Source organism: Ambystoma mexicanum, chromosome 1p (genome assembly GCF_040938575.1).
Source record: "Ambystoma mexicanum isolate Mex_15411 chromosome 1p, UKY_AmexF1_1, whole genome shotgun sequence".
NCBI lineage: Eukaryota > Metazoa > Chordata > Amphibia > Caudata > Ambystomatidae > Ambystoma > Ambystoma mexicanum.
The window spans coordinates 737,395,530-737,417,578 of record NC_090921.1 but is presented as its reverse complement, the minus strand read 5'-3'; the positions used below and the strand labels follow the sequence as shown (position 1 = coordinate 737,417,578).

The window sequence follows — 22,049 nt, the reverse complement described above, 5'->3', positions numbered from 1 at the left end:
GGCCTGTTGCCCTCACCATATGTTGGATAGTGTCCTAATCCCTGTAGTTTAAGAGACGCACAATCACAGTGCTGGAGATGGAGAGTTATTTGGGTGGCCATTTGGTCCGTCAGTCAGCACTCTAGGAATAGCTCCATAAAGGGCCCTTCCTCCTTCTCCGGCAGCCCAAGTATGCACAGGTTATTACTTTTGGACCTCCCCTCCCTGTCCTCGGCTCGGTTTTCTAGGATGGTGAGCTTCTGGGATACCAAGGCCAATTGCCTTTCCATCTTCATAAGCACGTCTTCATTGTCCGAGATACATTGCTCGGCCTCGCCCACCCGTGAGGGCAAGTTACAAAGGTCCTGTCGCAGAAAGGACACCTCAGAGGCTAACCCATCTATCTGCTTCTACCAAGGACCTGGAGTCCCCTATGGTGCTCATAATATTTATGATCGATGTCATCTGCTCTTCTCCGGCAGCACCGATACATGGCCCTGCTGTCTTCTGCGACGTGACGGGCGGAGGGGCACTCAGGGGGTTGAGGGGCACTCACAAAGATATTTGTAGAAGGGATCTTTGCAAGGACCGTCAGTAGTGTTGCGACACCTCACCATGCTCCCCTGCCGCCACTGGAGTCCGATGCTATACTGCCATGTGCAGGTCTTCTCCTCACTCTGGGCTTCTATACACTCTCGACGCTCTTCTCCCTGGGGGAACCTGGCCCTTTCTGCTTGCCCAGCCCCACAGTTGCCACAGTGGCCTGGCCGTGGATACACAGGCAGGCCACTCAACAATGTCTTCAGCAGGCGGTCCACGCTGCACACACTCGAACATTAGGAGATATCTAGGATGACTGCTTGTGTTGATGTCTTGATGTCTCTGTGGTGTGGGGGCAGTGGATGTTGCACCCCCCAGATGGTTCCCCCACCCCTGGTGCTATCAATGCTCCAGTGCAGCTAACTCTGTGCTGCACTTTCTGTTCCCATTGCAGCTGCTGTTGGTATCTGCTGGGCCTCCCCGATGTGACTGTACACCCGCTGTACTTCAATCCCCTCCTACGGGTCGGTCCGGGACCTCAGATTGCCACTCCAGTGCTCCCGCTTTAAGACCCACAGTGTGCACAGGGCTCCGCACCGGCAACCCCACCAAGTTTCACTTCCACTGCCAGCAGCCCGGTCCAGATCCTTCCTTCACTCCTCCAGTGTTCCGCCTGCAGAGCCTACGGCAGGCACCAGGCCGTATAGCGGATGTCCCACTACGCACCTTCGGTAGCCGCCAGTGGCCCGGTTCCACCTTCAAGTCCACGGCTAACAGCTGTAACGTGCTCTGCGGGTATTTGGCTGCTTGACGGCTTCCTGATGCTGCTGCCATGCTGAACTAGCACATTCCACTGCAGTGGGTCGTGTCAGAGCCTGCACCTAATCTCCTCTGCCAGGCAGAGCTCATGCACCCCCAGCCGCCACATCAAGTAGACGGGTGGCCTCGGTGCACTTTTCCGAATTCTCTGATGTAGGATCCCCCTACACCAATTTTCCCTGGTGTTGCTGGGGATTATAGCAGAAGTGCTCTGTTATTTTGGTGTTATGAAAGTTCAACAGAATCTGAACTGCAATGAGGATCTTTACTTCAGGATCTTAGTGGCACGGGCAGAGCAGTTGAGGCTCACATCCACATGAGCCGGCTGCTCGACAACACCCCCCACAGCTGCCCTTCTTGCTTGAAGATATTCACTTGATCTTCAATTGCTAGCTTTTGTAAATTGATAAACATGTCCAACCGCAAGGTTCCCACCACGCTGCTTGCCTTTGGAAGTTCACCCGAGTAATCCTGAAGAAAGGTCCTATCTTTAACATTGGATCCAATGGTATCCAGTTATATTTCCGAAAACACATTTTCGACATGCCATTTTGTCGACACAAAAATGCAGAAAAAAAAAATTTTTGAATGTATTTTGTATTGTTTTATTTATGTTTCGTTAGTAAAAAAAAAAAGTGTCAATAAAAAAAGGGGTTTGGGGGGGAACCCCCATTAAAAAATTTTTAAAAAACAATTTTCTTTTCTGCATTTTTGTGTCGCCAAAATGGCATTTTGAAAATGTGACATTCCAAAATGCCACTATAAACCGGATCTAATACTTACCTTTTGGGACCTTGCAGCATCAGGGCTGATATCCCACCCAGACAGTTTGAAGGCTGTCTGTCTCTTACACTATTTTCTGAGATGGACGAAATCCTAATTAGAGCAAAAAAAGACCTATGATACCTCGGTTGTACCACCTGTCAAACCTGGTATCGGAGGGCGACGGCTGGCGCTAACAAGAAGGTCAAGACCCACAATCCCTTCTAGAGACTTTTCTGACAAAAATAACTTCCTTTAACCTGCACCAAAACCTTATTTAACTCTTTAATGAAATATAAAGTATGTTTGTACACCGTTTTATGTGGGTGTCCCTTAATTCAAAGTCCTAATGTTTGACCTGTATTCCTGTGTACCTTGCTCTGCTCCAAAGAGTGAGAGCCTTGATTGCTTGACCTCCGGCTCATCTGGCAGGCATGCAGAAAATGCTCCTATGAGGGTTGCATAAAGTGTAGAAATATTCTCCGAGTGGGTGACTGGGATACAACTACCTGTGCGAGTATTACCCTTCTCTACTAAAAAAATCTATTGTAGTATTTCCAATACTTTGGCATTGTAGTTTCAGCTTTGGGCTACCTACATTTATTGGATATTTGTTTCCCTTTTAAAGCTGAGTTGTAGTCCTGATGGTAGCATTTTTGGCTGGGGAACGATGGATCGCCGTCTAGTGCTCGAGCAGTGTGCGACAGTGAGTGAATTTGGTGAAGATATTCTTCGGCTCTATCCGATTCTACAATTGTTCTGATTACTTTTGAAGTTCCATAGATGGACTTCGATCAGTTTTCGAAGAGCTTACTGTGACAGCTGTGTATTCAGTCTGGAATCTAGATTCTCATTTTGTTTTGAAAAGCTGTGCATAATCTGCTGCATCACCTCTACCTCTTGCTGGGGTGGAGGGGGTAGTGCTTAATTTGTGGGGGTGTTTGCCAGGGCTCAGCCCTGACACTTATTTCTGAGCTTGGGCACGTACTGTCTCAGACTCCGTTTGATTAGGGTGTGGTGTTTTGGCAACTTTTTTATTGTAACTGCCAGTCACATAATAAACACCTATATAATCAGAGCAAAATGTAAAGGATGATTGTTTAATGACACGCTCAAACATTTGTCTCATGTCTAGATACAACCAGTATGTTCATTTATGTGTATGCTGATTGGTATTTGTAATTCGCACATCTGACGACGTGACTGAGTACATGCTTCAACCACAACAAACCGGTGGGAGTTGGAGCTTTAACCCCATATATGTTGACAGCATGGGGAGCAGCCATGGGTGGTGTCATCAATTGGCAGGGAGATGTCCATCACGTGTCATGGGCGTATTAGAAAATATTTGAGCCCCAGCACTTATTCTTTTTAAAAGTTAGGCACTGGAGGGAGCTTTGTATTTTTACACTGTTCTGATATATATTCAGTGCATGTGCTCAACCATGTTGGGCAATGCATGTTGTGTTAACGATGGAGGAGATGTTGCCCAAGAGTTTCAATAAGTAGAAGTTCACTAGACAGGGGGAAAATAAGTGTTTGGTTTTGCGTGCTGTTAGTTGCTTCTTCGAGCTTAGTCGCTAGGGTTCAATTACCTACTTACTCTGCGGGCAGTAGTCTGTATGGCTGTGGAATGTATGGTTCTCGCTGGAATCTCACGTCTGCCTCTTTATTGCATTCTAGACTGGATTTTAAGGTGAAGAAAGATGGCTGGGCTCCATGGGGAGCAGCAGGATCCCGACAAATTCACTTTCAAGTGATGCAAGGTGATGTGACCCTACTAAAGAACAATGGCAAGGTGCTGAACGTGACCATCGGTCCCGGGCTGCCGAAAAATTCACGTAAGTGCTGTGGGGCTAGTGCAAATTGGATGGGGTTTAAAACAGGATAACTTCCAAACAGCAAGCCAAGCCAAGCGGGCATGGATGGTTAAAGGTGCTTACTGCCAAGCTTACAGTAAGCAATGTCGTATAGGCACAGGCTGAGGTCTCTGCCTTGAGGAGCCTCAGTAACATTAGCCCTAAAGGTATGAAGAGTGAAACCTTCCAGCTTTCCATATTATAATGTAGTGGTCACCCAGCGTGAAGTGGATACAATGTATTAGGCCTGGATTTCCAGAACCTTTTGTAGTGGGAAGATAAGGGTGTAAACAAATCCACACTACGAAATGGATGAAAAGGTTGTAGTTCATCATATAGCGGCAATAGTTCTGGGTAATCTTTCGTTCCATTGTTCTTAAATCCGCTGTACTAGTTAAGTCATACTACTTATGTACGTTTTGTATTGATCCCTCCCCAAAGTCCGTGTCTGACGTGATCCCATGCCTCCAGCATGACACCAAAAGAAACCCCAGACATGCATCGGCCCATTGGCTGCTATCAATGAGGTGTAATTTGCAACCCAAGGCGCGCACACTTGGGACCCACGCCGGGCTGTAACCATGCCAATTGGTGTGGGTCTCAAAAATTAGGCCCAGTTAAACAGAAACATGCCTGGGGTTGCTTTGTTGACAAACTGGACAATGTACTTGTTGCTGTCAAGAATTTGACTAAACAAGCCCTTCTGTTAGAAACTACAAAGGGACTAATGCCTGAAGTCGAAAACTATACCAGGGGACTCCAGCTGTTCATTTTTCCTGGGTGACCGCTGAGCAGGGCGAAGTCTCTGGGTTGGCTCTAGTCCGCCTTCTGAGGTCTGTACTTTGCATTTTCCTGTAAAAGGGCAAAAAAGGGGTAAATGCAGCCACAAAAAAAGACCCAAATTCCATTGGCAATAACATTATTTGATTATTCCTCATAGAATCACATAAGGCAGGTTTTTCAGAAATCTAACCGTGTTTTTCCTGAAGAACTTTCCTACTCATTAAAAACCTGAGAAACCTCACACACAAATGAAATCGTAAACGTTTCATAGCGTCTTTGGGAACAACTGCAGGAGGTTTACCAAAGGTTTGTGAAAAGTAATGAATTGCAAAAGAGAGGTGAGATTTAATTGCCTTTGTGGATATACGAGAGCTTTAAAGCTAACTTATAGAATCAGATGGTTTATGGCATACTGAAGAAAGAGATGTATGGTTTCATGGTAGTCTTGTAATACAATCTCATCAAAGTATGTGAAGTTTTGAGGCACAAATTGCAAGAGTTTATGGGAGAGCCTTTAAATGAAATGCAAAGGTGTCTGGTTTTGAGATGGCGTTGTAAAGGTGTGTGCGAAAATCTGGAGGCAGAATTTTAGGTTGTGTGGGAGTTTTAATAAAGAATTGCATATTTTTTAGCTCCTCTTGAGATGGAATTGCAAGTATGTATGGGATAATTGACGTTAGATTCACTGATGGCATGGAAGAGTTCACCACAAAGGTTTGTCGGAAATTCTGAATGCAAGATTTCAGTGGTTTATGGGAATCTCGTAATGGGATATCATGTGTTTCTTTGAAAGTCTTAAAATGGAATTACTTCAGATCACCGTGTTTGGTATGTGGAATAATCATGGGCGGAACTTGTGGGTACAGCTCCATCCACTTATTGGGGAACACGGTGTGGTGTTGGATGAAATGTATTGTTTCTATATAGGAGAGAATTTGGTACACTTGTTTTGAAGTGCAAGTGGTTGGTTTTGCAGGTACTGGGTTGGCATATATGGGTTTATAGTGTCCTTCAATCCCAGCTGGCTGTAAGAGGTTAGGTATATTATCTTCGGAATGTGTTACTAGGGAAGAATGGGCGCAAGAGGAGCAAGGAAACGCACTGCCACAACAATTATCAAAATGTAGTACTAAACCTGAATGTCTTCATTTTAGGGCCTACAAGGAAAGATAACAGGAAGAGCCAGTACCTGGACCGTGCACCACAGAACCACGGTTATCCTCCTGCAGGTGAGTGTAAGTAGCTGATGGCTGGGACCATCTGGCTCTAGGGCATGTTACCTGGCTGCGGTAGACGATATTCAGCTAGGACTCTGAGCTTTTACATGCTGTAGACTATTTGCTTGTGGATAATTATCTTGGACACACTGTATACAGATGGGTCTTAGACTAGTGTAGACATCTGGTTGTGGGCGTTATGCAATGGTTGTTGGGACAGTTAGTCTTGTGGTGGTTCTCAGGCTGTTTTAGACCATTTCTAAGTGGGTATTTGGCTTAGGCAGGCTGTGGGCAGATCGGTTGCCACTTGGTAGTTGGAGCAGTTCTAGTGCAGTCTGAGCTCGGGGATTGAAAAACAGGACCCGACATCTGTCCATCTACAGGACTGGTTATGTGGCATTCTGTCTAAAAGTGGGGTTTCTACTGTTAACTGAATTGGTGTAAGGGGTACGAATCTTCAGGTGGCTCTGAAAAGCATTTGTATCTATAAGGATGGAAAATGGAGGAGTGCATCCCTCTCTTAACTGGAACCATGTCACTCTGCGCAGATGAGCTGCAGAGACTGATAGCTGTGGTGGATTGTTTGTGGTTGAATCCTATGGTCTAATATATGGGGAACAATGTCTGCAGGTTTTGCTTGAGGAACCTAAGCAGCTGAGGTTGTTCCGCAGAAAGTTTGAGGTGAAAGGTAATGGTGACAGATTATCTCCAGGTAGATCTCAGGCGTGGCTGATGGGACTGTTACTTGAAGCAGTCTGTGTATAGGTTTGTGATTGAGACAGTCTGCAGGAAGTTCCCAGTTGGGGCATTCTATCTACACTTGTGTCTCATGAGCGGGGAAGTTCTAGTTCTCAAGGTTTGGTTACTGAAACGGAAACAGTTATTTTGCTGATGGGCCTCAGACTTCAATAGTGGGAGTATTTCTTTTTCATGGGGTCCGCTTCAGGGGTTCGTAGCTCATGCAAACGTTTTACATGTCCCTATTACTCTAGCAGCTTGAAGGCATTTGTTTTGTATATCCTTTACATTTTGTCTGGTGTGCCAACGTTTGCTGCACAAGGAATCATGTTTCTTTGTACTCCTAGTGATTATGCCTTCTTTCTCCAACAGCAGGTACGCGGCGAAATGGACCTGGTTCTAGGCCAAACACCAAGTTGCAGACAGGACAGAGGCTGTCTTTAATAAAAAGGCAAAGCAGTATGGACCAGCCATCCCTGCCCCGTCAGGCGAACACTCCCAAAGCAAGGGCTCCTCCTACCCATTCCAACATGGACTTCATGAGTGTGCCAGACCAGGGTGTAGCAGGGTGAGTATGGCATGAGTTGCTACTCCCTCCTCCCCCAAATCAAAAAATGAACAAAATAGTATTTCTTCTTCAATGTATTCGCTTTGTAGACTTGTTGTGCTCTTTTGGTCACTACCCCAGCCATCTGCTCTTATAACACGTGAGGTATTCTCGTGCAGACCTCTCGATCAAACAGGAGTTCAGACGGCCAGACAGTAATGGTACTGTGAGGAGCATTTCCCTCAGTAGGTTGCAAACAGCCTGTATAAATGACCCTTTTATTATGTTGCATATGAAGTGTTCACTTGATGTTGGCCATGAACCTTTACACCGTACTATTATCCTGAGGCCACAAAGAGGTGATCTTCTTATGGTACCCTAAATACTCGAAAATAACATAAACTCCACTGAATGGATGCCCATTGTCAGACTGTACAATATTCGTGATTCTGTAATCTGCAACCATTTTATCAAGAGCAGGAATTATCGACTGAGCTCCCATGGAAGATACCAGTTGTACTTGAGGATAATGTGACCTCTCAATTGCCACCAACACGTATTTGCCAATTGAAAGCAGTCCAAAAAGATCAACTGCTACCTCTTCACTGACTCTTGTGGGCATCGTTGTCCTCTTTAGAGGTTCCGGGAATGTCCGTGATTTACAAATGTTAGACCCTTTAGCGACATTTCTATCTTTGCATCCATGTTATAAACACCTTCTGTCTCAGCAATCTCTTGATAGTCCCTATTCCTTTCTGGCCTGCATGTGTCAGCTTAATGGCCTTGTCTCCTAATGAGGATGGAATCGCAATTCTATTTTTTCTTTATGAAGTAGGCCTTGAGGAGGGACGGAGAGTTCATCCTTTAGAAGTGTAAATGTCTGTAATATTTTGTGCTCCTCTTCTATTAGTTCATACTCTGACCTGGCTGAGAGTTGTTGTTTTACCTTTGACAATATTTCATCTTGGAATGCCTCCGCCACAATGTTGAAGCAAAAACAGAGGCGATGGCTGGAAGGTTTAGATTGAATCTTAACCACTGCCGTTGCTCTGGGCAACCCTCCAGACCATGTTTCTTCGCCTGCCAAGCCATTACAGAAGGGGAAAGACCATATGCAAATCAGGCTTGGTCAAAACCCAAAAGGGGCAGTCCAGCCGAACTGCTAGGTCACATCCCTTCTGCACGAGACCACAAGCATCGCAAACATATTTTGGCCATGTTCGGCCTGATCAGTGAGGAGTAGCTTGGGTCTCTAGGCCCAGCAGGCACAGGCTTCAGCCACAATGTTGGACATGGCATGGGCATTCAGGAGAGCATTGTGAATGTTGTAGTTAATATACCGATCTGCCTTTGACATCTGTGAACTCTGAGTTTGGAAGGGGATGTTTTGACAGAAAATCTGCTGGATTTGTTGTCTTTGCCCGGCTTGTGACCAATGACAAATGGATATTCCTGGAGTCCTAAACCCCATTGTGCAATTCATAGCAGCATCTTGGCGGTGTGTTTACCATAGATTGTAATGGTGCCTGATGGTCTGTGATGATGGTGAATCGTTTTCCATAGAGAACCAGATGCTAGTGTTCACACGCTCACTCCATCACCAGACTTTCCTTCTCCACCTGTGAGTATGCACACTCCGTTGATGTCAAACTATGGCTGGCATACGATACGATGTGGCGTGGAGATGAATACCCAGGTTTGAATTGTGCCAGTATAGTCTGTAGGCCCACCGGCCTGGCATCAACAGCGAGTTCAGTTTCAAGGTCCGGATCATAATACGTCATGGAGACAGCAGATGATATGCGTTGCTTAATGGCACGAAGAGCCTCTTCACAGTCTGGCGACCACTGAAATTCACTTTCGGTTACTGTGAGAAGTCTCAACGGTGTGCTAATGGAAGCAAAATCCTGGATATATTTGGTACAGTAACTGGCCATCCCCAAAAACGAACGTACTGCAGAAGAGGTAGTAGGGATTGGTGTTGAGATGCAGGCTTGAACCTTCTCTGGATCAGACTGGAGTCCATTGTTAGAGAATATATGTTGTGGAGAATCCCAGGATGTCACTGCTTCTATGGGGGAAGCCCTTTCCCATGATGCCATGGAGGTGAAAATGCTACCCGATAGTCCCCCTCTGGTTGGTACTCGGTGGGTGTATCTCATGGGGAGGGTAACCCCCTATTGGACAAGAGATGACACATTGGGAGATGCACAGTATAATTCCCCCACACACTAAACACCCTCCCCCATTACCCAGCTGCAGACATAAACCCACATACTTCCATGTATGTCTGCAGAGTTGACAATGTCCCTTCCCCTGAAATACTGAGACGAGGAAGAGCAAAAGATCTATGTGGCAGGTTCTGCAGAACCAAGGTGCGCAGACTAGATGCCATAGAACAGCTAATACCATTCATGTCATAAAAAGTGAAGGAGGACTGGGAAAGGAGAGAGGCCCTTCCAGGAGGAAGCGGGAGATTTTAATGCTGGTAACTGTAGAAGAGACAGGACACCGACATTACCCAGAACATACTCCAGAAAAGGATTACGTTTTGACACAGGAATGGGGCACTTTCTGTAGAAAAGCAAGTGACATCAACAACAACATTAATTGAGACAAAAGGGGATTCATGAATTGTAAATATCATATGTATATTGTGTTTATTTGAGTGGTGATGTTATATTTTTTCGTTGTGCACTTCATCAACTTTATTCATCATAACTCTAACCATAAATAGCAATCTTTCAAAAGGATTTGTACAACCGAGCAGCAATGAAATAATTCCTTTTTGAAACATGTGTTATTAAATACTGGGCAATACAAATATAATAATACAGACATTGAATGAGATGAGAGTGAGCAAATTCACCATTGAATTAGAAACTAAACCCAATTCAAGATGGCCACAAACGTGATTAAATCGTCAGCGTCATCGCGTTACGTATATAAGCAGCCATCTTTGTATTCACGATCGGTTATCATGCCGACGCAATCAACATTGAATGGAAGTGAAAACATTTACAGCGCAGAAGGGTAAGCTTTAATGAATATACTTCAATGTTATTAGAAAGTGGAATTGAATAGACAGATTAGATTCACAGTATATACAAAATCCTTTTCATTTTACACTAGGTATGAATTTGAAGAATAATCAGAATAAAACAAATATCACAAGTCGCAAACCAAAAGCTCCTTGCATACACAGAATATGGAGCAAACAAGTGAGTTTCATTGTAAGAATTAGTATGTCAATAAGAGTGAGAGTGTTGTACAAATCAGTATAAATCCCCAAAAAATTCTTAAGTGGAGTAGTCCAACATTATTATTTTATGTCTCTTGTTACAATTAGGTAACAACTTTAAAACCCCTCCTGAAGAACCATTAAAAATGAATGGGGAAACACGTGTTGAGGGACGATAAATAAAAGGCACGTACACAAAAGGAATAACCCAACACCATTCAGGATACTATCTGGAGTTTTGAATTAAACTCCATGCAAAAGCAGTAGATTTTGCGATGAGATAAATAATCAATTGAATATATGAATGTAATATATGCAATTTGCAAAAAGTGCTATATAGATTGAGAAAATCATCATAGTGTCAAATCATAACTGTGTTAACAAATAAAGATTGGAGCGCACAACCAAGGATACCCAAATATTGTTTAATTTTTGTATCATTATTGGGCAGCCTCAATAACTAAGTATTCAAATTGCGCAGCCCCATAATAAAATGCATTATAATCACTAAGGAAACTCACCAACAGTTGCCCAAAGGCTGCACCAACAAAAACAACACTTAACCGCTGGTGAAGGAGTGCCTAGAAGCTCTGTCGCAGATGAATATCTGGGAGAGGCAGAAGTATGAGCTCCCATCCAGTCGGGAAGCCTGGAGCACATGGGGAAGCTAAAACGCGCAGCTCAGAGGACGCGAAAGCCGGAAGCACCTGCAAGCAACTGAAAAGCACCAGTAAGCTCTCCCGAGAGATCAGGAAGACCGGGACAGTTGGTGGGATGGCTAGGGGAAGGGTAGATCACGAAAGCGAAACTGGGACCCGCACCCATATACTTAATCAAGGCCTCCACACAAATCCTCATGGTCACAGTACTTGGCAGGATAGTAAAGCAGGTTGGCGTTGACCCACAAAGAAGTCGTCGTAGTAGTAGTAGTCCGGCAAGATCACATTTAAAGAAAAGGTGAGTCTCTGATTTGCACCCACATAAGAGAGCCAAAGCAATCTTCATACTCACTCAAGGGGGAGGGGACAATGCAGTACATGGGGAAAAATAGAATAAATAACAATAAGTAAAAGTAAGGCCAGCAGGTGGCAAGTGCAGGCATCAGGTGTCAAGTGCTGGTAGTGGGACTGTAGGGATACAGAAAACAGTCCCTAAGTGCGGGGGTTGCCAGGAAGGCAGTGCAGGTGTGCGACTGGCAGGGGAGGGGACCTGGGCACCGAGTTCAGAGGGTGGGCAGGTAACCCGTGCAGTTTCAGCCAGGAAGTCAGCAGGGGAGAGGAGGAGAAAAAGCAGAAGCAAAGAGAAAGGTTTTGAGGTGCTTCCGGAACCAGAGATGATTATCCTCAAGTTTCAGGGAGGCTGTTCCAGAGGGAGGCCCCAGCTGAGGAAAGAGATCTCCCACCAACTCGTTGCTTAGAGAAGCAACTGACCCTGAGGGAGTTGGAGGAGGATGAGCGAACAGCTCGAGGGGAGATATTTAGGAAGAGAGAGTTGAAGGTACTGAGGCCCCAAGCCCCAGAAGGCCTGGGGCAAGTTCGGGGAAGGGAAGCCTCCTCCCTAGCTATTTGTGTAGACAATATCAAGGATACTTTTGGAACACTACAAGAGGAGAAGACCCTCATTGGACATTCAGAGGGCACAACGACCTGGGAGTAAGGTTGTTCCTTTTGGAGTTTATTTCTTGCACCATTTTGGAACTTTGTTTTGCAAGTTGAAACAGTAATTTGGGACTAAAGAAGATCCCCTCTTCACATTAGTTTATGTTCTTAATGTGAGGGTCTTTGACATAAATGGGAATTTTTACACAACAGTGGACTTGTTTCTTTTGGACTATCCTGACAGACCCCATAGAATATTATTTTGAAGCAGGGAACCCCCTCTTGGTATTAGGGGCAGGAAGGTATTTCTCCAACAGTATGAATTTCATTTTGGACTATTTGTCTGGTGATGAAACTCCAAAACGGAGTCTTTTGTGCCTAAACAAACCAAGATGCAACGTGAAAGTTGTTATGCATAAGGAATCTGGATGTAACTCTAGTTGATGATGCCCTTTATTTAAATATAGCTTCGAGAACACTGTGGCTCCATTCAATAAGTGCATCATGTTGATCTTTCTTGCTGATGAAGTGCCTTTCTCTCTCGATTGCCTGGTTTTAGGTGTGCATGTCAATGCATAAACAAATGCATCCACCTGCTGCCTCCTTGGGTACTGCCACTATTGGGGACACCCATGGCACTGGTCCTTTCCCATGTTGGATTATATCCCGTTCCAGTAATGACTTGATTTCATCATCCACCTGTGATTGCATATTGAGAGGGATGCCTCTGTAATTTTGTGCTGTAGCTTTGGTGGTTTTATTTATTGGAATGATATGGGTATAGTTTCATTATGAAGAGGTTTGCACTTGATGCATATGCTGGCATGGTGCGATACAGAATGTGGAGTAGGCCCATCTGCATTGCTCACTTGAAAGTGAGGATGCATGTCCCCTTTGATGTCATTAATTATTAATTGTGCAGTTTTGTCCTTATAGGGGCGTGTAATTGAAACATCCCTTTACAAGAATGTGCCGTTTTTGAGCCATACAGATATGTCAATCTCAGCCATTCTAAGCCTATGGGTATGTTTCAACCTTGTATAGGTCTCTTCATTCATTGCATTTACTGTTGCGCCTTTGTCAATTAAAAACTCAGGAAAACTGCCATTTACTTGTAGTAATAATGTAGGACTATGCTCAGTCGCCATCAGACTTCCATATCACATATCCTCTTTTCCTATCTCCACTGGATGAAGTGTCAATCCTCTCTATGCCGTGGTGCAGCTCAAGATATCGTGTTTTATGATGCATTGATTGCCTTCTGGGCTCTTCTGATTGGTGCTTCTGTCGTACAGGGGACCTCTGGCGTCTGTCTGTAGGTTTCCGGTCTCTCTACAGGGAGGAGTGTCTTTGTTCAGGTGACCTCCTTTGTCTTTCTTTGGCCGATATTCTTCTCTCTTGTTGGGGTGGCATTGAATTTCACATTGATCCTCTCGTGTCACTTATGCAATGTCCATACTTGTAGTTACTGCACACCGACTGGAAATGGTTCTCCCTACCACATGCATCACAAACATTTCCTATTGCCGGCCATATCTGCATCTGTAGCACATTAGTTTGTGAACATTCTCTTGTTTTTGTGATAAGTTTACTTGGCACACGCCAGCTTTGACTGCAATAGCGTTATCTTATCCATAGCATCCGCTTGCAGGTCGATGGACATTGGCGTGCATGCTAGCATCAAGATTTCCTCTAGTGATCTTGATTTCTGCAATATTTATTTGTCAGAATGCAGAGGACTCGCAGCCTGCAATTATCTGTGAACGAAGGGATTCTGTGAGAAACCTGAGGGTATTCTCACTCCTACTCCCCTTGGATCCTCTGCGCAGGTTGCCAGGGAAAGGACATCACTTTTGGATCCTGACCGTTTGGGTGGAGAAGCGAGGGAGGCTCACCTGGGTGGAGGGTCCTTGAGGATTCGGAGTGGGATGCCCTTGAGCGAGACCTGGTATCACCCTTTTCCTAGTGACGGTCAACCTAACTGTACCCCATCTTTTATAGGCTGTTACAAGCCAGTTCCCCTCCCTATTGCACACAACTCCTGACAGTACTGAGACACAGAAGAGGCAACTAAGAGTGATGAAGATTACCCCTCTTCACCACTTAGGTAGTGGGACGAGGAAGCTACATACCGAATACTGGAAAGGTCAGGCATGTCTGCCTAACTATGGTCAGGCAGATCCAATTGACCAGGCACAAAGGCGAGAGGCATAGGAGAGAGAGAGAGAGAGATACTGCAAGAGAACCCACAAAGAGAACCATGAAGAAGCATTATTGAGGCCAGCATGGCAGAGACCAGCAGGGGACCCGCTGTTCATGGGAGCAGCCGTGATGGGACTGGACACCAAAACTAAAAGGGTAGCAGGGTTCATATTGGCGATGTTCCCCGCCTCAGGAGCGGACATAGCAGCAGAAGCCGCAGGGAGAAGGAGCAGACCGCTGTTGAGTGTCAAAGGGACACACTGACACCGGGGAGCTCCGAGACGGACCGCAGGAATGTGCCAATCCATATGTTATGTTATGGGGCATTTGTATAGCACCTTTTACCATTGGTATGATTCCAAAGCGCCGTGGGTTGAACACCCTCGGGGACTGTGGTCCAGGTCAGTGGGGAGAGTAGTGTAGTAAAGTGCTTGGTTGAACTCTGTGTGCAGCCAGGGCAGATTAAGTGGGGTTTAGCTGCATTCTAGTGATAGGCATGGTGTAGTGGTTGTGTGAGATCAGTAGAATGTGTGCAGCAAGGCCAGTTGGACTTGGGAAGCTGCATTCTGGTGGCAGAGTTTGTGGGTGGGATTATGTGGGCAGCTAGGCTGGTTTTCGTGGGGTATAGCTGGATTCTATTGTTTGTTGGTTCAGAGGGAAGAGTTGGCATACTGTTGTGTTTATGTGGATTTGAGGGGGGCCCTGTTCCTGATGAGCTTCCAGTGCCTGTTGAGGGGATAGTATCTCTATTCGGCTAGGTCCTCCCTGTGTCTTGTTGTGTCTGCAATTGCTTATTAGCGTTGTCTGTTGGATGATGACAGCCAGATCTGGCCCAAATCCTATCTTTTCAATATATAGGTGCTGGAAAGGCCCTTGATCAGTAGTTTTGCTAGATGCAAACCCTGATGGGTAGGATTAGCAAAGATGTAAGTGCTATTAGTCCCTCAGTATGAAGTTTTGCAAAGATGGGCGTGCCCTGGAGTCATAGCATAGTGCAGATCTGGACGGAGTAATGATCAAGCTCAGCCATTACATTGGTACATAAGTGCTATTAGTGCTTTGGTTACGAGTCTAGCACAGTCAGTCCATATAACTGGAGACAAATATCTCTTGGCCTCATATTATATTGTATTGTATTCGTCATTTATATACTGAATACCGAACCATATGAACACTTTAACATTGCAATGAAACCCAGGTCTACTGAATACGGACCTACATGAACCTTTTACACTGAAATAAAACCAATGCATATTGAACACCGCATTATATGGAAACTTCCCTTTGAAATAACTGAGCACATTGAATAGCAAACTTAAAGCTGCTTTAACTTTGAGACAACGCGAGTGTGCAGTAAAACTCGATTTTAATTAAGCAACATAGGAACGCTTTTTAAACTCTGAACTGAAACTCAAATCATAGTAAACCTATGTTACATAACAAGTTACGTCTCACCTTACAGTTTGACTACACCAAAGGCTAAAGAAAACGTGAACAATGGACTTCAATGAGTGAATTCAATGTGGTAAGGCAACAACTTGGCAAAGGGTGTGTGATGCATGGTGGCAGGGCCCCGAGACAACCAACGGGAAGCCAAAGGAATATCAGATGGCATCCTAAAGCCAGGAGGCCAGTACAGAAGAGTCAAGGGAAAGTAACTTGGTGCACAGGAGCCAGTGCCAAGGAACTTGCGTGTGGGCCTGAGAAATCCAGGGACCCTGCTTGCACGACCTGTTATGGGTTGGCCGTGTGGTCTGAAAACTGCACCTAGACCAGAGGACCCTGAATGGTGAAAGCTAAGGACACCCCGAAACAAGCCCAACTAGAGTCCAGGGATCCTGGTTGCGTGACCTGTGATGGGTGGACTGTGTGGTCTTACAACTGCACCTAGACCAGAGGATCCTGAATGATGATGAAAGCCAAGGACACCACGAAACAAGCACAACAAAACCACTGCAACACGTTTAAAAAAGACTCAAGCGAGTGAAGTCTTGGGGAAGCGAATCCCGAGACTTGAGCAACTGTACTTGTTGTCTTGAACTGAATCCCGAGACCCTTTTTGTTTTGGATTGTGCAACTTAAATCTTGATGAAAGGAGCCCCAAGGATTGGTCATGAACTATATTGCTTTGAAATGGAGAAGGTAACCTTTGAGACTTTTCTTTCATGGAACTTTCTTATGCTTGGGCAAGGGTCGCTGAAATACAGCTGTGAGCTGGAATAAGCTCAGAACTTTGAGTTGAACACTGTTTCTGTTGAGTTTGGCATTCCTACACGTTGGTTTATTATAGTTGTGAGGGCACAAATAGGTTTTGGACACGGACAGACTTTTAAATTGAACTGTTGGACACAGACTTTACGTAGTTTTGTTCAGGTAGGGAAAACCCACCTTAGCATAGGGCAGGTAAGGCCTTCAACCATCCTGACATTTCAGGTAAATAAATACCTTTTGTTCAAACTTGAAGTCTTTTGTCTGTCGTACTTCATGATGCCTTCACACTTCTAAGTTTGCGTAATTATCAAAATCACAATATTTGATACTCTTAAAGTACTCAGTGTTTCTCCTTCGTCATGAATGGTGGCGTGAACAAAACCTCTTTTATAATCTTATGTTCCTGTGTGGGGCAAAATAGATGTCTATGCAGTCAATCAGCCCTACAAATGTGTTTGTAGCAACTTCGGAATTTTATAAATGCCATCTCACACCATTGGACCCACAGGAAGCATTATAATACCTCTCATGTGTCTGTCATCACGCAAACCCATTGCATCCAGATATACATAATATTGTCATGTGAGAACGGCTGGCCTGCGTTGGGGAAAACATTGTGTGCGTGGCAGAGGAAGTGTCCTCATCCGCCATGACTTCAGTAGCAGTGCTGTGGTCGATTGGCCTTCCATGTGAGCTGCCATCACCTTACTTGTTCTTCACTCGGATCAGGAAATGTTTTTAGAAAAATACCTTTTCTGGAGGAGTGTGCCTACTGCCTGCTTCCTATCTAGCAGATATATTGTGCATGCTGGCAGAAGCTTCATTCTTTTTTTTTGTTTTGCTGCTGCTGCCTAAACTGGCCTTCCCCACTCTGGCAGAGCACCAGGTGTGCAGGCAGGACCATGTTTCTATATGGCTTCAGTGGGCCTTTCCCCACCCGCCAGCCGCAGTGAGGCACGGCACATACTGGCAGTAATTTGCTGCTCCACTGCACCTTGATGAGCTTGGCTGATGGTCGACTCGGGCGGGTTTTTCGGGGCTCGCCCAGGTGTCCATTGACGATGTGCGCAGCACATAAACAATGGGCATTGTCAACGCTAGTTCCGTCTAAGGGAGTGCATGCGGCAGTCCGCTCCGCCTCCCTGCCAATTTTATGTCCTGGTTTACGGACACCGGTGATGGTGTAAATAATCTGATCGGTTCTCTCTGGCTAACTATCGCCTGATCCCCTTCCCTTCTTTCCTGGCCAAACTCTTTGAAAACCTGGCCATCTCCTAACTAAATCTACATACTGTTGCTTCCATGACCACCAATCTGGCTTCAGATCTGCCAGAAGCACAGAAACTGCTCTCCTGAACACCTGTGACAACTTGCTCTCCAATCTTGACTCTAATCTCCCTTCTGTCCTCATTCTCCTCGATCTATCTATCCTCTGCTTTTGACATGGTCAACCATGCCATCCTGCTTTGGTATTACTGCCCAGGCCCTGGTTTGGTTGACCTCCTTTCTCACCGACTGACCCTCTCAGGTCCAACTGGGGTCTTTCCTCTCCTCTCTGTCTCTCTCTGTCTCTCTCTATCTGTCTCTATCTGTCTCTATCTCTCTCTCTCTCTACTTGTGGTGTTCCCCGGGGATCTAACCTCTCTCCCTGGCTCTTTAAGCACGACCTGGCACCTCTTCCCTGCTGCATCGCTAGTTTCTGCTCCAATGTTATGCGTATGACACTCATCTCTCTTTCAGGCTCCCCTCAGCCACCTCTGCTTCTCTCATACCAGACTGGCTGCAATTCAGGAATGGTGTGCCGCCAATGATCTCTGCCTTAGTGCTGGTAAGACTGAGATCCTCCTCATTGGGACACCTGCTCCTTCCTTTCCTCTCTCTCTCTCTGGCCGCCCACTCTGGGCCCTCTTCCTGCTCCTTCTTATTAGGCTAAGAACCTTGGTGTCATCTTCGACTCCACCCTCTCCTTCTCTCCTCACATCTGACGTCTCTATGAAGTCAAACTATCAGCTGCACCTCCTCAGAGGTATTCTTTCTTTTCTCACTTTCCCCGGAAGCTCACTGTCTCCAGAGCTCTGGTCCTCTCTAGGCTGAACTATTGCAACAGCCTCTTTCTAAATCTTCCTGCCTCTATTATTTGACCTTTACAACTTATCCAGAACAGGACTGCAAGACTTGTCCTTGGCCTCAAGCCCAGGGATCGTATCGCTCCAGCTATGAAATCTCTTCGCTGGCTCCCTGAGGCTGCAAGGATCAAGTTCAAGACCCTCTCCATCGTCCACAAGGCTTTCTGGGGCCTGAGACCGCTCTACCTCCAACTTTCTCATCCAAAGAATCTTCACTCTCGAGCTCTCTGCTCATCCACCACCAACCCTCTGAGGGCTAGCAGAGAGTTGGGGGCAGATCTATCTCCTCGGCAGGGGCCTCCCTCTGGAACAGCCTCCCTGCCTCTCTCAAACTTCAGCAGACCCCCCTCCGGTTCTGGTAGCATCTCAAGACCTTCCTTTTCGCTTCCACTTTCTCTCTTCATCTCCTCTGCTGATGCACCTGACTGCTCCGCGCACTGGTCACCCTCTGAACTCTGGCCCAGGCTCCTGCATGTTAAGTTTCCCTCCCACTGCCTCTGGGCTCCCCAGCACGTACGGGTCTGTATCTGCAACCCTACAGTCACTTCTCTCTGCACTTATGAGCCACGTGCTGGTTGCATGTGAGTTAACTGCACTTCCTCCTTCCTCTTCCCCTGGCACTTCTCCCCTTCCATCTTCCGCGCATTTGCGTGATCTGACTGACACAAGGCCTAGTAAGATCATTATGTCCTCCCTTTGTTTCCCCCTCCGTGTCTTTCCGTGCCTAGAAACACATGTGTATAGGCGCGTTATAAATGCCACATCAGATCATATCCCTATATTGTGACTGAGTGGAATCTTTTCTGGCAGCCACCATCACGCACAAGCTATTCTCTGAGAGGCTCAAGCTCCCAAAGGTTAGATTTTCAGTCACAAGACAACCGAAGAAAGCAATTGTGGGGAGGGTTGTAGCCCTCTACCATCTTGTTGGTGAATGGGGGTTGGGAGGGGAGGAGGAGAGATGGCCCATGTGCCATAAGCAGCAGGTCTGAAAACCAGTCCCTCTTCAGCCCATTGGGCTGCCAACTGGAAAATCTCACAATTCCTGGGGATCGGAACTTCTGAATCAGAGGTAGATGATGAAATGCATACGTGAACATGTTGTCCCAAGAAATCTACAGGACAATTCCCCCCAGAGACTGCTACCCCTTCATCTTCCAGAGTGCATAACACTGGCACTTGCTGTTTATTTCTGCAGCAAAGAGATAAACCCAGGGTTCCCTCAGCATGGTGAACACCTTGTCAAGGACATTTCCCACTTGTGATTGGAATGAGACATCCTATTCAGTGGGGTCCCATTCTTCATTGTACCACCTGTAAACCAATGTCATTCTCATCCTGAAAGTACCACTTGAAAAAATGAACTGCTAGAGCACACAGCCTTACTGACTTGGTGCTACTCTGCTTCTCCATATAGAACATGGTGATTACATTGTTTATCATAAGTAACCAGGAATCCTTCAAAACCGGTAGAAACACTTGAAGTGCTGTGAATACCACCATCAGTTACATGAAGTTTGTGTTCTGCTGATACCTCTTCCTGCAACCTGCCTGTCCACAGGTCAATCAGTGTTGCTCCCCAGCCAGGAGGAGACAGTCACGGACCTGGGGGAAAGAAGGAACATGACACTGTGGGGATGGAGCAACGATTCTATTTAAGGTGAGATTTTCCCATGCAGCTGCTCCACTCAGTCCTTTGTCTGCGACTCAGTTGGCTTGACTGACTTCACCCAGACATTAGGCATGTGGGAGTCATTCTTTTTGATCCAGATTTGTTGAAGAGTGAAAGCGAATAATCGCTCCCCTCCACAGATTTTTACCAGAGAGCAGCCCCCTCCCTTCATACTCTCTATTTCTATGGGAATCTTGGAGACTGCGGCATAATGCTCCCTTCACTGTGAATTTGATGATCATCCAATGACACTCTGATTGCATAAGTAATGCGAGGGAAATATAGTTATCCTCTAATTCTTCTATCTGATGTTACTCATCTGGGTTGACTGGTGTAAACCTGAGGCCCTTCCTAATTCCTGTGTAAGGCTTTGATATTGTCCGTGAAGATGGCCTCAAAAACACGAAAAAGCAGGAAAAGTGATGACGTGCTGACCTTATTACAAGGGCATGACAAACTAGGAACTCTCTGCGGAGGTCCAAGTTCACTCTACCCCTGAAAAAGATCAGTACATGCCAGCTCCCACTACGAAATTCGACGACCTGCTACTATTGTTCGAGATAAAAAAAGGAGATTCAGAGCTCCGTTGCTGAAATCGCACAAAAGCTGTCTGCATCCCATACTGAGGATTTGGAAAACACCAAACTTGATTATACGTATGAACTCTCTCAATTGACCAATAAGGTGGACGAATTGGAAACCCAAGGCTTTGTTTCTCCAGAAACAAGAGGACTTCGAAAATAGATCGAGGAGGAAGAATGTACACCTGCAAGGAGACCCCTTACAAATCCATGAGTTCAAATATCTATTTAGATCAATTCTTCTCAATGATTCAGAGAGCAATGCTATTGAACTAAATTGGGGACAGAGTATATTCATCCATGCAAGTTTGAAATAATTTTCTGCCAGACGCCCTAGCCAGGGTCCACACTTAACAAATGAAAGAGCATTATGGCGGCTTCCAGAACAACCAAGGAGATGGTCTTTAAGCACTCGCAGATAATGTTTTTGCAAGACCTCGCCCATCAAGACTGTCTAAACAAAGGGGTCTACAGGACTTTACAACCTGGCTGAGGGAGAGAAATATCAAATATAAATGGAAGGTTCCATGTGCAGTCATTTGTACCTTTGATGAGGAGAGAAAATCCAACTCTACGAGTCAAAAGGCAATGCTTATAATGAACATGACCTCACTGGCCCTCTCACCTTCTCCAGAAGCCGCGACTGACATCCAAACCAGGGTATGCTCTCCTCGATCGGTAGCCTGGTCCAGAGAAATGATATATAGGGGTCGGATGAGATCTGGTGGTACAGATGGTCGTATCTGGAGGTGCCGATGGTAGTCTTTCCCCCTCCTCGTGTCCCTCTCCCCGATCTCCCCCCCCCTCTTCTCCACACTTCCTCCAACACTGCAGGCTCACCATATGGAACATCTTTGACAACCGTACGTGATCATATTGCCATCTATGCAGGCAGTAGCTTACAACCATGTAGATTATATAGGCAAGAAACGGAGGTCTTAAAAGACGTTCTGCAGAGTATGGTCCACTCCCTATCCTGTAGCTCCATCTGGAGGGCTTGCTCCCATTTCCTCCTCAGCCCCTCACCTCCACTTAGTCTTCCCTTAGTGATTTCTTTGTAGAGGTGCAATATAAGGCATTTTGATCTAGTCCATCCATCTAGATTTTTCAAACTGGGTAAGGTCCCTCTGGATCTCATCCTTTCATCTTAAGTCGTCCAGAACCCCACCCCCCC

The 22,049-nt window shown here is 45.8% G+C and overlaps 1 protein-coding gene across 3 annotated transcripts in view; it reads left to right on the top strand.

The window, feature by feature from the left end:
• The window catches only part of LOC138580024 (unconventional myosin-Ie-like), a 483,826-nt gene that overhangs the window by 416,782 nt on the left and 44,995 nt on the right, over nt 1-22,049 (top strand). For 2 of the 3 annotated variants that reach the window (XM_069650257.1, XM_069650260.1), the window contains 3 exons: nt 3,784-3,941; nt 5,897-5,977; nt 7,070-7,265. In XM_069650257.1, coding sequence (XP_069506358.1) covers nt 3,784-3,941; nt 5,897-5,977; nt 7,070-7,265 — 435 coding nt within the window. The remainder of the gene's footprint in view (nt 1-3,783; nt 3,942-5,896; nt 5,978-7,069; nt 7,266-22,049) is intronic. The other variant, XM_069650259.1, reaches the window with a different exon arrangement.